The sequence below is a fragment of the Eleutherodactylus coqui genome, chromosome 3, assembly GCF_035609145.1.
Source record: "Eleutherodactylus coqui strain aEleCoq1 chromosome 3, aEleCoq1.hap1, whole genome shotgun sequence".
Taxonomy (NCBI): Eukaryota; Metazoa; Chordata; class Amphibia; order Anura; family Eleutherodactylidae; genus Eleutherodactylus; species Eleutherodactylus coqui.
In genome coordinates, this window is record NC_089839.1 from 78,435,133 (window position 1) to 78,450,486 (window position 15,354).

The 15,354-nt window shown below is 42.4% G+C and overlaps 1 protein-coding gene across 3 annotated transcripts in view; it reads right to left on the reverse strand.

Annotated features, from left to right (window-relative positions):
* Nucleotides 1-15,354, reverse strand: part of RIN2 (Ras and Rab interactor 2) — a 197,554-nt gene that overhangs the window by 70,659 nt on the left and 111,541 nt on the right. For 2 of the 3 annotated variants that reach the window (XM_066595766.1, XM_066595767.1), the window contains one exon: nt 11,176-11,276. The exons of the other annotated variant lie outside the window; for it this stretch is intronic. In XM_066595766.1, coding sequence (XP_066451863.1) covers nt 11,176-11,276 — 101 coding nt within the window. The remainder of the gene's footprint in view (nt 1-11,175; nt 11,277-15,354) is intronic. 3 annotated transcript variants of the gene reach the window in all.

The window sequence follows — 15,354 nt, forward strand, 5'->3', positions numbered from 1 at the left end:
CGCTCGCAGCTCTGGCACATGCAGGAGGTCTAACGGGCCTCCATTCTGGGAGCAGGAAAGGGGAATCCCCTGGCCGAAGGGACCCGTCTTATGACTTTAATGGTGTCCGCTTAGTCTCTGTTCAGATGAAACAGCCCTTCATGCAGGACTTTTTCTTCTGGCATTTTATGCCGGACCGGAGACTTACCCTCCGAATGGAGTTTCCTAGTGCGGAGGTGAACGCGCCCTCACTGTAATTATAATATTTTTGTGCAACATCGGGTTTCTACAGAATCTACAATATTCCAAAGAGTGTCCCCGTGTCCTGCATAAGGTTCATTCTTCTTTATAAAACATGTGGTGGAGTGAAAGCTGCAGTTTTTGTGTAAGGGCTTACCCTCTCTGACCCCAAACTGAGGGGTCATTGGGAGCAAACTGACATCTATAAATGACTCTGCCATCTGTGCTCTGTAATCCTGCGTACGTCCGTGTATAGATGTGGTCGCTACTCTCTATTTACTACATATCGCTGGCCTCAAACTTACATTTCTACCACACTGCCAATGATGTATATGCAGTGCAAAGACCAGAAGAGAGACGGGTGATGGCAAATAGGGTCATTTGGGAGCATAAATGCAGTCTAGTGGAGGTGTATTCAGATGGGCGAGTTTCTTGGACCGATGTCGCACTTGCTGTGGTTTTTATGAGAATGCGATGTGTTTTGCAAGAAGATTGCATTTGTGTAGCTGCAGCTGCCGGAAAAATGCCTATTATTTCCAACAGGAGCAAAAAAAGACTCACAAGTACAAGAGCGAACAATGCGTTATTTTTTTGCTTCCATAGTGAAGAATGGGTGATTCTTCAACAGAATTGCCCCCCCCAAAAAGACATGCTGCAATTTTTCCTTTGCAGCCCTTCTTCTTGCAGCGCTGCGAGATACAAATCGCACATCTAATGCACCCATTACAAACAATCTTAGATCTCTCTGCATCTTGCAAAGCACCGAAATAGTGAGGAAAATCACGATTGTAAACGCGCCCTTAAAAAGCTGGACAGGACTGTATTGTCCTCATAGACAAAGCTATTTAGTGGACATGTACTATTGTAACCACAGACGAGTTACATTAATAGTAAAGCCAATAGGATCTGGCTTTTCATTCACTTTACAGACAAAACCTGATTATGTGATAATTTAAATAGCGTTCTTCAGTGCCAATATCCACTCTCAGTCTCCTATCGGAGGGTTGGGGTCTGTTTACCAGGGGCTGCGTCATTTATGGCAGCTCATCCACATTCACTATCATCATATCAGTTAAGTAATACTTTTTGGTGTTTAAGTGCCGTCAATAGACAAAGCATGGTGGGTCAGGATCACAGCCACCAAGCATCTTGTAGATCTCCCCTACATGCGCAAGGCGGAATTTAACCCTTTCCAATCCACTGTCTGACGTCTGAAGACATTCCGATTGAAGGCTGTAGAGCTCCGATGTCAGAAAACATCCGGCAGGGTATTCTTACTGTATATTACTGGCCGCTCTGTTGTGGGGGCCTCTCCAGCATGTCCAATACCACAGTACTGGCTCTAGCAAGCAGATGGCGCCATTGTATAATGGCAGAAAGAGAAAGCTCCCTAGGAAACCTTGAATCCAAAATTGGATTGCAAAGTGTTAAAGGGGTCGTCCCGCGCCGAAACGGGTTTTTTTTTTTCAACCCCCCCCCCCGTTCGGCGCGAGACAACCCGATGCAGGGACTTAAAAAAAAACCGCACAGTGCTTACCTGAATCCCCGCGCTCCGGTGACTTCTTACTTACCGGTTGAAGATGGCCGCCGGATTCTTCTCCCTCGGTGGACCGCAGGGCTTCTGTGCGGTCCATTGCCGATTCCAGCCTCCTGATTGGCTGGAATCGGCACGTGACGGGGCGGAGCTACACAGAGCTACACGGAGCCCCATTGAGAAAAGAAGAAGACCTGGACTGCGCAAGCGCGGCTAATTTGGCTATTAGACGCCGAAAATTAGTCGGCTCCATGGAAACGAGGACGCCAGCAACGGAGCAGGTAAGTAAAAAACTTCTTATAACTTCTGTATGGCTCATAATTAATGCACAATGTACATTACAAAGTACATTATTATGGCCATACAGAAGTGTATAGACCCACTTGCTGCCGCGGGACAACCCCTTTAAATCATAAAATTGGGCCATATACATGACAAACATAGAGACATAAAAGTCAGACCTATATACTTAGTGAAACAGTTGACTCTAACTGTATGCAAACAGCATATATAACAAATCATAAAGATTATCAAATGGAAGCCCAGTTGTAACAAACCACACAAAACATTCAAGAAAAAAATATTGTGAATATAATCAAAAACCATCTTTATTAGCCATATTTTAAAACATTAAGGTCTCATGTCCACGGACGAGGCGGATTCTGCATGCGGGAGCCCGCAGTGGAATCCAACCCTGACCACAGCCGGAGACCCTGTGTACCTATGCGAGCAGGTGTCGTCATTTCCACGGATTTCTCTTTTTCCGGGACATCTGTACTGCGGATGGTACGCACGGCTCGCCGTTGGGCATACGCAGTACAGATTTGTTTGCCTTAAAAAAACCTGCTTTCCCACAGGATCCACAGCACGTCCGCAGTGTCCGCTGCGGATTGGACGCCTTCCAATGACTTCAATGGAAGCTGCGGGAACCGCACTTAATTGGAGTTTGCTGTGAGTTGGTCTGCAAAACAAAAGGTCCAAAAAGGTCTACAAAACAGATCTGCATGCTTTAATTACATTGAGGACATCCATGTTTCCCTATGGGCGGCTTGAATTGCGGATCTTCCACGCGGGGCACCCATAATTCAAATTCACCCGTGGACATTGGGCTTAAGTCTGGATTCACACAAACGCAAAATTTGTGCAATACGCAGTGAATAAAACATTCTGGTTTTAATGGATTAATTCACATAAGCGTATTTTGTGCATGCATTTTGTTCACGAAAGAATATACACAGCACGCTCTATTTTCCTGTGCATTTGCGCACAAAAATAGCGCATATTGTACTAATTTACCTAATTGCCCAATGCAATCAATGGCAGAATGCTTGTGTGTTTTTTTGCATGTGCAAATGCACATGACTTGCTCGTGCAAAAAATACAGTAAAAACCACAAAAACGCAACGCCAATTGCAAAAATAAGCAGTGCAAATGCGTGCATAAATGCACTTACACCCGTGTGACACCGGCTTATAATGAGCAAGTCACACCGCTAGGTGGAGAGGTTTACAAACACTCCTCACAAAAAGTGCCATGCATAATCAAATCAAGAGTATGGAAACTATGTATAAGTGCATAAATATAATACTTACCGCGCTGTGAAGGAAGGAGGTGGTCACAAACCTAAACGTATAGACCTGCATCCATGGATCTGCATATGCAGCTATTTTCCCTTTGCATGCTTCTGTATTATTACATTTTGGACCTTGCTAATATGAGCTGAAATAAAGCTATTCCGTCCAAGAAATCGATGGGCTGAAGACGTATTCCCAGCAGTAAACAGGCTGAAAATCATTCTGCCTTCCTTTTCCCTTCTGTTTTTCCCATTCTTACATTTTTTGCCCCAAGGTAAAGGTGATCTAAGGTTAATGAGTGTTTTCTGCTTTTATGGCCAAAGCCATATCTATAGATAGATGCTCATATGGCTCCATGTAAATGGAGAGGTGTATCTCTTGTAGACTTGGATTACAATGTAACAAAGTTATTCTCAGACTAGTTAATATAGATACATGGACTTACTGTGTATTAACCCCTTCATGCTGCAGCCCTATTGGAGTTTTTCACTTTATTTTTTTCAACGCCACTTCAACGTTTATTGGAAAATTATAAACATTTTTGAAGTGGGGTGAAATGGAAAAAACCGAACGGCCGCCTATAATCTTGTTGCAAACTAGTCAATAGAAGAAGCCTCTTCCCTCTGTTGGACCTTTCAAATGCCGATATCAAAACGAACGGCGGCATCTAAAGGGTTAACTGCAGTTACAGCAGCTGTTGGCAAGGGGTCAAAGACAACCTGTCAGATCTCCAGATTTGTCTGCTTTAGTAACTACATATAGTCTCCATAAAATAATTCTAGAACAGCTTTTCTTAGAACTCTATATTCCTCTGTTATTTCTCTTGGAAATGTTTTTATTTATTTTTTTTTAAATCAGATCATTTTTATATTTAAACAGATCAATAGCCACTTAAACAGAAAAAACAACAACATTAATGACCAACTCTTCTCCATCTTCTTGCCTTTCCGCCTTGCCCACTCTAAATCCCATAAACTTTACTATGTTACCTCTATGCAACCAGCATTCAATATTAACTATCCCCATATATATATAGGACCTTCATCACCAAATTTTCTCAAACTCAATCAAACAAACTCTTTATGATATATCCCCCTTCTAAAGATACAGCCCTAGGGTGCATTCAGACGACCGTATATCGGCTGGGTTTTCATGACCAGCCAATATACGGCGTCTCTCTCTGCAGGGGGAGGAGGATGGAAGAGTCGGGAGCAGTGCTCTGAGCTCCCGCCCCCTCTCCGCCTCCTCTCCACCCCATTGCACTATTTTCAATGAGAAGAGGTGAGACAGGGCGGAGCTAATTCCCAGAACTTAGCCACGCCCCTGTTCCGCCTCCTCTCATTGCAAATAGTGCAGGGGGGGTGGAGAGGAGGCAGAGAGGGGGCGGTTGCTCAGAGCACTGCTCCTGGCTCTTCCAGCCTTCTCCCCCTGCAGAGAGGGACGCCGTATATCGGCTGGGCGTGAAAACCCAGCTGATATAAGGTCGTCTGAATGCAGCCTTACTTATCCTTGTTCCCCTCTCACTAGCCGTCCAAAAATACGACCATTTATCTTCACTCTTGCCCTCGGCTTCAAATAAAGCAGTTTAACTAATGCCAAAAATTTCTCACTAAAGCCCATCCTATGAAGAAGAGCCCATAAATAATTTCACTCAACACTATCAAAAACTTTAGCAGTGTCGAGTAAAAAAACCGCCCTGCCCCCACTGACTCGATGGTTCGTCTGGAGAGTCAAACATAGTTTCCTTCAGTTTAAAGTCGTTGATTTGTTCGGCATAACGCCGGACTGATCCTCATGTATTAAATTACTCACAAGCAAAAGTAATCGAAAACTAAAAATATTGGACAATAAGCATCAGGAAGAGACAAATCCTTTCCCGGTTTGGGAATTAAGGCAATTACAGCATCTCTCATTGATAGTGAAAGTATACCTTTGTGCGGGGATTCATTACAAACTGCTAGTAAATGCGGTAGAAGCATGTCCTAATAGACTTTAAAGAAATTATTTGGAAGGTCATCAAACCCGGGTGATCTGTCATTAAGGAGCGATGCCACTGCATCCTTTAATTCATTCAATGTCAAAGGAGCCTCTAACATCCCTCTTTGATCATCAGACTAAATTAGTAGTTGCACTCCAGCTAAATGTTCATAAAGCTCTTCATGATCCACACTTGGCTTACAGGCATATACACTTTAACAAGAGAGGAAAAATGCCTCCAAAATGTCATCCTCCCTTTAGGGCTCAGTCACAGTCGTTTGTAACGGGCGTTTTTCTGCACGTCGAAAAATTTGCACTAGATAGAACCAATACTTTTCAATAGCAGCGGTCACATGTTCGAATGTTACATGCGGAAAAACGGCTGCGGCGAAAATTATAGGGCACCGGTTCGCAGAACACATGTAACTGCATTCTGCGGCAAACTGGTGTCGCATCCAGGGGTGTCACCTTGCGCTCAATGGGGCTGGCGGCAGCAGCGCTGACCCCATTGAGAACATATAGTGAAGATCATGATCCTCTGTCACAGCTGGACATCAAGGGCTACAGAGACCCGCGGAGCACCATGAGGTCCGAATTCAAAAAAAGAGGAAAAGAGTCAAAACATCAATGGTTGGCAAGCCATTCCAATTAGCTGCTGGAAGGTTTTCAACAATGAGTATTTCTAAGTAAGAAATAGCATTAGAGAATACTAATATAGATAGATGTATACCCGGCTAGTACTTTCATAGAAGTTGAATGTCTTAATCTGACCCAGATGTTATAAGTCTTGAAATACCCTGGATAATTATCACAGGAAACATTTTGTACAATATCAGTTGGGTCTGTAGAGTCATATAATACTCATACAGGGAGCCAGTTGACCTAAGTACAATCCTAAGTACAATGGATCGATTTCCTAAAACTGGTGCAGAGGAATAATGTAGTAAATGCCCCCAGCAATCAGGCTTCAGCTTTGCCTTTTGAGCTGGAATCTTAATAGTTGCCATAGACAAACGCATTTGCTCCAATGATAAGTCTCCTCTAGTGCATTTTGCCCCTCCCTGGTACTCAGGGACATCTTGGTCCTTGGATTCTGAGAATACTACACATTAAAGATGTAGCAGAGATGAATTTGCCATTTCATTAATCCAATGTAGAAGATCACAACACATATTTCCATAACATTACTGCATATCGGTGCTTCTTCCATTTTTCAGCACCCTATGTGACATTACAGGAGAGCTGGCTCCATATCCCTGCCAGAAAAACATCTACTTTACACTAAACTCATGGGACGTGAAGGGACAGCTTCTTACATGGTTGCAGAAGGGAAGTCTCTGTGTTTGCACCAAGAATTGAACTGCTGCCATAGTTTGAGAGTCTTAATAACTGTGCCAATAACTAGTACGTAGGCACAGCTAGATCCTGTTTACTAGGTAAATAATTGTTAACAATTAGTCATCAACGCACTTTCCATTTAGTCAGCAGCCCTGCAATGGGGAAGTGATAGTAGAGTAGGTATTCATTTATGAGGCTCCTTTGACAACCGGACTGCTTTGTGCAGATCTACAATTATAGTCCAGGACTGTGCTCATCGCTCAACAATAGGGAAAGGTGAATTACGGCAGCCTACCATGTAGCAATAAGTGACTGGCAACACCCAACACTGGTTACTATATAGGGCAACTTCTACCCTAATGCAATTCCCTAGAACGCTCCTTAGGGACCTTTCACACGGGTGAAATTGTTCTGCAGCATGCAGCGGAGTTTGCAAAAAAATTCCACATCAAAATCAGCATATCTGACATACGGATTTTGATGCAGATTTAAAATTGTCTGAATTCTGATGGCGATTCCACCCCGGTTTGGGCGCGTTCACATGGTGGAATTCACAGCAAAAGTTTCTGCGCGTATTTCGCTTCTAAAAACCACATCGAAATCTGTATATTTCTGATGCAGCTATTGGCAGGGATCCTTGGGGAAACTTTTTGATGTCTGCCTAATTTCACCTGCTAGATGAATTTTGGTATAAAGGCTCTATTCTACGCAGAACGTGCCCTAGCGATAGATTACCGTTCACATATAAAGCAGGTTCAGAGTAAACACTAAGGGTTTGATTTTGGCTTTAGCAAAAAAAACAACATCATCTCTTCTACAAAGTCTTTTTGAGATTCTACAACATTTTTCTGAATAAATAAGCCAGCATGAAAACCAGAATGTCAAAAAAGGTATTGAAGGGCCATTCCATTGAAAACATATTTTTCCATCCCTGCCCCCCTTACCTGATTGCCTGTCACACTCTGGACATCTCCCATGTATATGGCAATCACTTCCATGCAGTGCAGCCTCCTGTCTGATGCTTATCAGGCACCATCTTGATGTTGCTTTCACTTTAACATCAGTCCCATGAGGCATTAGCACAGCATTACATGATGAGCTACAGCCCGTTCCATCTCTGCAACACTGCCATTATCTTCTGTATTCTATATTCACCTATATAAGCTACAGACCATAAGTATACAGTCAGAAAAATGAGCTGTGATCTCCTCTACTATAACGGTGTGACAGGAGCTGTGTGATCATCATCAGTAACTGTGAGAGGAGTTTCTGTGCCCGCCTCTGGGCGTTTTCTGTGGTACACTCCATGTAACAAGATCACACAGATGGGGACACTGACCAGAAACTGAAAACATAACCCCAAGTAAACGTGAGCTGGTCAGAACTGAGATCACATGACCATGTGAGGAGAAGGACTGCAGGAGTTTCAGATAGAACGGAATAACTATACAAGGTAACAATAGCTGACTTATATATTGAGGGGCTAGCTACATAATGATTAAAAATGAAAATCACCGGAGCGGACCTTTAAAAGTGATTATTTACTCTACTGATTAATTATATCCATAGAGATTGTTTGCTGTGTATTTATTTTATAGAGTAAATCTAGACAATGATGTCTCCTATTACTATGATATGTGCCATGAAAACATTGTAGCCGTCAGTTAGATGTATTAGTAGTGATCGGTCAGGTGTCGTTCTCACTCAGGGTCCATTCATCCTTCTGTTTTTGTCATCAAAAATTCGGAATGGATCTCAGAGGGAACAAAGAAAACCATTCCAACCCTTTCAATCGGCAACATTTTCCTTGCTCCCTCTTCTGGGAACCATATTTGTTCTTGGTTGAAGAAACAGAAAAGTGGAATGACTCTTTGTGACACTAATGAAAAATGGGCCTTGGATAAGAATTAATGTGTTTCAAAACACTTTCGCTAAACTCCTGAATCTGCTGTCAGTATTATACGTGTAGTTATATGCTTGTAGTCTACCCTTTCTTACTTCTGATGGGATACAATCCTGTTTACTGCAAAAGAACATAATATGCACTACTAATACAACCATGTAAAAGTGGCCTTATTGGACTCACTCCCATGGGATGGCCAAACAGGAAAGCCACGATATGCAAACTAAATGCAGGTTGTAAATTTGCAGGCAGCTATACATTAAGCTTTCATAGAGTATTCATTGTAGCTGTTCCCCCTACTCCCTTAGCTTATTATGTGGGATTACCCATTACCGCAGGCAAGATCAGCCCAATCTTGTCCGAAAAAGAAAAATACTGACTTAACACGAGTCTATTGTATGTGTGAGAGGGCAAGCGGCTGTAACACTACTAGTGCCCCTCATCTCAGGGGAAACAACAGTGTTGGGCAGATAACATAATCTGTCCAATCCATGTTTCCTTCTACCGCATACTTTAGGAAACTGACTGGCACTCCCATAGACATTCAGCTGGATCTGTCAACAAACATCTTTATTCTTCCATTACAGGGTAGAAGATTACAAATATACACAATTTGGAACTATGGAAACCCCCTAACACCCACGACACCTAAAATGGCACTATAACATGGCAGAAGATGGCCAATATGTTCTTGAGAACCATGCGGAGTGCCTCCTGGGACCCACGTGAGTCCCTTCAGTAAGCCCGTTTGTGGGCTTGGAAGGCCGTGTGCCTGGTTGGGTAATGTAGGTGTTGGGTGTGACGGGGGAAGCAGCTGGTAAAGTGGGCCAAAGTCAATGTAATCTAAAGCAAATGAACAGTGATAAAAAACTTTTATGGGAGATAAAATACAAAAATTGTGTCAGATCTCAGAATTTTTGTAAGTTTTCTAGTAAATCACTGCAAACAAGGAGAGTTAAATTTTCTACCAATAGGCTCTTGATCCCCACTAGTAGAGCCAGATCCCAGTAAATTTGTCTTTTATCTGCCATGCAAATGTCAGAAGATAGCGATACCCTTAAAACCCATGACTACCAAAAGGTTATTGCATTGGACTTATTATGTCAACATTTTTCCTTCACTTATCTTTTGTTAAGAAATGTGTACAAGGCCCCTATCACACTGCGTTTCCCCAGCATATTTGCCACATGGGCAGTCATGCGTGCCTATAGGCTTCTATCAATATCAACAAAGACTAAAAGAGTTTTCCTTTAACTTCCGTTGGGCAGAATAGGTCAAAAATGTATATTTTCCTCCTCCGTAGAATACTGCAGCAGACTGCACTATTCAATATAGAGGCATTCAAGTAAAAAATAATTATTTTTTTTTACATGGATGTCTACGGGTGATTTTTCTGGCACAAGATATATAGTATACAGTAATCCCTCGTCTATTGTGGGGGTTACCTTCCAGAGACCCCCGTGATACGTGAAAATCCGCAAAGTAGTGATGTTACATTTACACAAATGAATCTGTCAGGTGAACTGCCAAGCAATCGCAAAAGTAAATGGAATAACAATCACACATATATAAGCCAGTTGTGTGTTTGGCTTCACAGGTAAATACATGTCACTTGTCACAAATACATGTCACAATGTAGTGACTCTACTCAGCTCTGCAGTTATTACAAGTATTACCAGAATTTCGTAAACTACCATAGTCATTAAATTAATGTCAGGCAAAATGCTGAAATATCGCATCTATAGCCAGATATAGGTCAATAACCTACATAGAGGGTCACTGAAAATACAGCCATAAGGAGACACATACCTTAGTAACCAGATTTGCTGCATGTATTGTGTAATACGGTTTCACTAAGTAAATTTTGTTAAGTTGGAAGTTTCTATCTGAGCACAAGTGTGATGAAATACTAGAAAATTAGAATGATGAGGGCAACTCTTTAAAGAATTTTTAAGCTAACTTACTTTTACACTCTTTGAACATATAATAATATGATTAATATAAGACAAGGGCAGATATGATGTGGTGATATTATGGACTTCTATCTCATACTGTAAAGTTATCTCAGCTGCTGGCCGCACGGGAAGGTCAGTTCAACAGAAGGGAATTGGTAATTTGTATGCTGTATATAACAAACTTTTAGTAGTTTTTGTTTTTAATTTTATGAGCACTAGTTACAAGTTACAATGTGCAGATATATGTATGTATATATGTGTATCTAAATGTGACCGGATTGGAAACATATTCATGGGCCGGCCAATTAGGAACAACAACACATGCACACATATGGATATTAGAATTGTATCTAACTAGATAGACAGATTTTGTTACATTCACATATTATTGTTATATGTCGCTACTTAATATCAATGTTTGAGATCGAAAAAGTAGTTTGTGAACCCCACTGATATCAATGGGTAAATATAAGCTACATACAGCACTATGGAACATGTTGCTGCTATATAAATCATGGTAATGCATATTAGTGTTACTAGCCTGGTCAGTGGATCACTGATCATCACAGCCAGAGAATATCTTCACAAGTGACGACAAGTGTAAAAGAACAGGACAAAGTCTCCAAACTCACAGCTGTCACCATCCCATTCGGTCTAGTAATGTACATGTCCCACCTCAAACACTCAATCAGCTCCTCTTCATCGCGGACGCTGAATTCTGTCTGTACCATCTCCTGTTTCAACTCCCCGATCTCTGTGGCAATGGTGTCAATGAGCTGAGGAAGGACAAAACACACTGACGTTAGTTGGTGGAGGGGGCGTGATCGCAAACTTCAGGCAGGTTTAGTCACTTCATTGTGAAGAAGGCAGTCGTGATTGTAGATCTGCACGCCCTGAACTTCCCTAAATACACAAGATAATGAATCAGAGATGCAGGATGCAGTAACGTTTCTGCAGTATACAACATATGCGCTGCCCTAGAATACCTTACTAGAATAGGAGGATTCAGTAATGACTCTATTTGGTAGATAGAAATGAGCCAAGTCTTCTACCAGGAAATGATCCAACTGCCAAAAATCAACATTATTGTACATTAATTTACAATTAAAGCCCATCAAAAAGAGAACAGCACAGGATAACATGCCCTGCTTGTAAAATTATTTGCAATGTAGTAAAACATCTTTGCATTAATGGTCAGTTTGGATGATTGTCCCAGTAGCCAATGATCAGGACACGGCTGGTTCTACAATGCCGTAATATAGCCACACGACAGCCTGTATTACAAACAGATCACCATAGGGTTCCATGGGGATGTAACGCTCCGGTCACACCTGGGTTGGAGATTCCATTCAGAGCGCATATCTGACATAAAACTCTGCAGATTGAAATAGGGCAGCGTGCTGTGCTATTCAGGGAAATGCCTTGTGTCATGACAGCGGTCTGACACTCCATTATAGTCAATGGGGTCCATTGGGTGCAGTTCGTTTCCATAATAGGAAGGATCCGTTCCCGGTTGGCATTCAATTTCTTGAGTTTCCATGATGGAACAATAAAAGGAAAGCCATAATGCTAATAAAACCTCAGCCTACGAGTCCTTTTACACAGGCCGATATATCGTTCAGCTGATAATGCCGCCACCGTCTCAACAGCGAATGATAAACACATTCATCATTCACTTTATGCTGCAGAAAAACTGGACACTGAATCGGCCTGGCTAAACATCCGTAAATGACTGCCTGCTTACTGTGAATGGAGGCGGGCGGGCTGGAACAGCTCCACCTCTATTCAATAGCAATGATCATTCCTATGTAAAAGCACAGGAATGATTATGGCTGGGATGATCTGCGCCGGACAAGTCATGCCATGTAAAAGGGCCAACAGTTTAGCTTGTTAGAACCAGAAGAGTTGTCTGGATGTTGTGCCGGTGAATTGCCTTTTGCACAGCACGATTATTGTGCAAATCGCTTGGTTTGCATAATAATTGCGCCGTGTGTAAGCACGCAGTGAAAGGCCGATCGATAATAAATCGCTGATCGGATCTTTCATGCAGACCTAAAAATCATTGTTGGTCTGCCGCTGCATCATTCTGTGTAAACTGTCCGCCGCTTATCTATGAACAATGGCCTGTTTACTGGGAATGGAGGAGGGCGGACCGGAATGATCTCCGGCGCGCTGCATCTCCAGTCACTGAGCGATGACCGATGGAGGCAAAAATGAGGCCATATTATACAGCAGGAGTTTAAAAAACAAAATCTGTACTGGACATGTCTGACGCCGAGCTATGCGGACCATCCGCAGTACAGAGAAGCCGGAAGAAGACAGGTACTACGCTGGGTCACCCGCCGCAGTCAGGGGCGCATTCCATGTAGGATTCTGCATGCGGAATCCGACCCGTCCGTGTGCGTTCGGCCTTAATATGATCTTTGGCTAAAAGTTCTATTTGTGGACATAGACTTAAAGAGGTTGTTAAGAGTTTTTTTTTTTTTAAATCATGTGCCCCATGCAGTAACATAACAAAGAGACATATAGTCACCTCTCCCGACTCATCACTGTGCTGCTCCGGGTCTCTCCTGTGGCCAATGACAGAGCTGAAGTCTGTAAACAAACAACAAGCATGGAGGACCGAGCAGTGGTGTGGGAGATGCAGGGAGCCAGGAGAGGTGAGTAGATGTTTATTTGCTATGTTGTTTGGTTTCCACAAGGTGCAGGATTTATGCCAGTTACAACATATACAAAAACCAGCAACAGCACCCGACCACTGAGCACTGCAGTCTTCAAGGCAAGGCAACTCCCAGACAGCAACTGTGTACAACCAGCTGAGCATCACACAGCTGAGTAGCGCTGTCTGAGCAGTCTGTACAAGTGCCGCACAGGCCTTTACAGACTATTACAAGGGCAAGTAAAACCATTACCCCAATGCAATACTGGAAAGGTATAAAATAATCCCTGGGAGAAGTAGCAGCCACTTGTCCATGACCACTCGGTAGGATGATGGGGGAAGAAGATTCAAGGCCCTTCTTATAGGACCTGTTTAATGTGAATTAACTCTTCATATCATATCATCTGTCCAAAGCATGGTAGGAGGATCCCATATGTATGTGTCCAGGAAACATTTTTCTTAATTTCAACCATCCCCTTTACCTTATGGCTCCAAATATTACTGCACCGCTAGGAAAAAGAAGAGTTTCTTTATTTTTCTCGACATGATAAGAAACACCCTACCAAGGATAACTCTGCAGCAAAGTAGAGGACTTCCTCAAGTTATTTTTAAATGATCTTGAGAAAGAATTGACTACTACTTGAAGGTCAAACTGACTTGAGCAAAGTAATTATTAACTTGTGCCATAAACACTTACTAATGAACCCAGTACACACACAGATAGAACTACTAACATCAACCATATCATTGAGCTCTGTGGTATACTTGATGTATTTTATGTTTTTTTAAAAAGTTACCTGAAGTTACTGCAAATGGAAAGTACAGACGCTGAAATGGTATGAAGTTAGTTAAAGCTAGTCAAAAACAGAACAAAAGGAGCAATGTTTCTCCTTGTGGAGAGAAACGCAGGGGTGTAGGGAGTTTTATAGGTCATGCAGTGCTTCCTGGGAAGAAGCTATTGCTTAAAGGGGCATTCTGTTTTTTTTCTCTTTTTTTTACATGTTATTGATGGCTGACAGGTCATCAATAGATGATTGGCAGGAAACCGCCAGTGCAGGATGCGGAAAATGCTGACCACAGCACTGTGGTCCAGTTTGGAACTGAGGCACATCTCCTATTGAATTGAACAGCAGCTCCTGCAATACCAACCTGAGCCACTGTGCTACGGACATCGCTTCCTGCATTCCCTGCACTAGCAACAGTGACGGCGGCCCTGTGTATCAGCTGATCAGTGGGGATCTGAGCAACAGGTCCCTGCTGATCGTCTATTGATGCCCTATTGGTCATCAATAGAAAAAAAATGTTAAAAGTCCCCCAAAAACCCTTTAAACGTTTGATATTGACTCATAGGGTAGATACCTTCCAGTAGGTGGCGATGTGGAATATTTTTTGTTTGTTTCTCACTCATATGCATTGGTTTCTCCAAGGAAGCACTGCATGACCTATAAGACTCCCTACAGCCTAGTGGTACTCTCCACAAGGACAAACATTACTCCTCTGGACTCACACTGGTGACTTGTCACCTAGATAACCAGAATCCTACTGTGCATGGATGAGGGATAAGAACCCCGAAACAGATGTATGTGCATGAATATCTTCGTTACATCTCTAGTCATGTTGCAAGACCTGTTAAAAGGTTGGATATTGGCTCATAGGGTAACTATCTTCCAATAGGTGGCGCTATGGAGGATTATTCCATCATGCATATTCAAAGCAGAACACAATTATATTTCAATTAAAATAGCTATGAAGCCAATAAATATAATACTTCTAATGGTAGATCATTGAGAATAAATGGCCGCTATGTTCAGTTATAAAGGAGTTGCATGGGGTAAAAGATCTGCCTTTTTATGTCCAGAAAGTTTCCCTTTCATCCATGCATTGTTTCTGATTTTGTCACGTTCAGGTGAATGGGGGTAATCTGCAATAGCAAGATTAGCTTATGAAGAAGAGCAAGCGCTGCTTAGTGCAGCTGGAAAAAAGAACAGTAGGGTTTACCCTACTGTGCAGCGCTTCTAGGGAAAACGTATGAGATTCCACACCCCAAACAAAACTATATGCCCCCCTCCACACCATATGTAACACAGCTATATGCATGAGTCCTGTATGTTTCACAATGTGTGGTTTTAGCGGAGCCGAGCTTCTAGGCTCCTCCTTGCCCTCTTATATATTGCAGTTGGGCTTTGATTTAATAC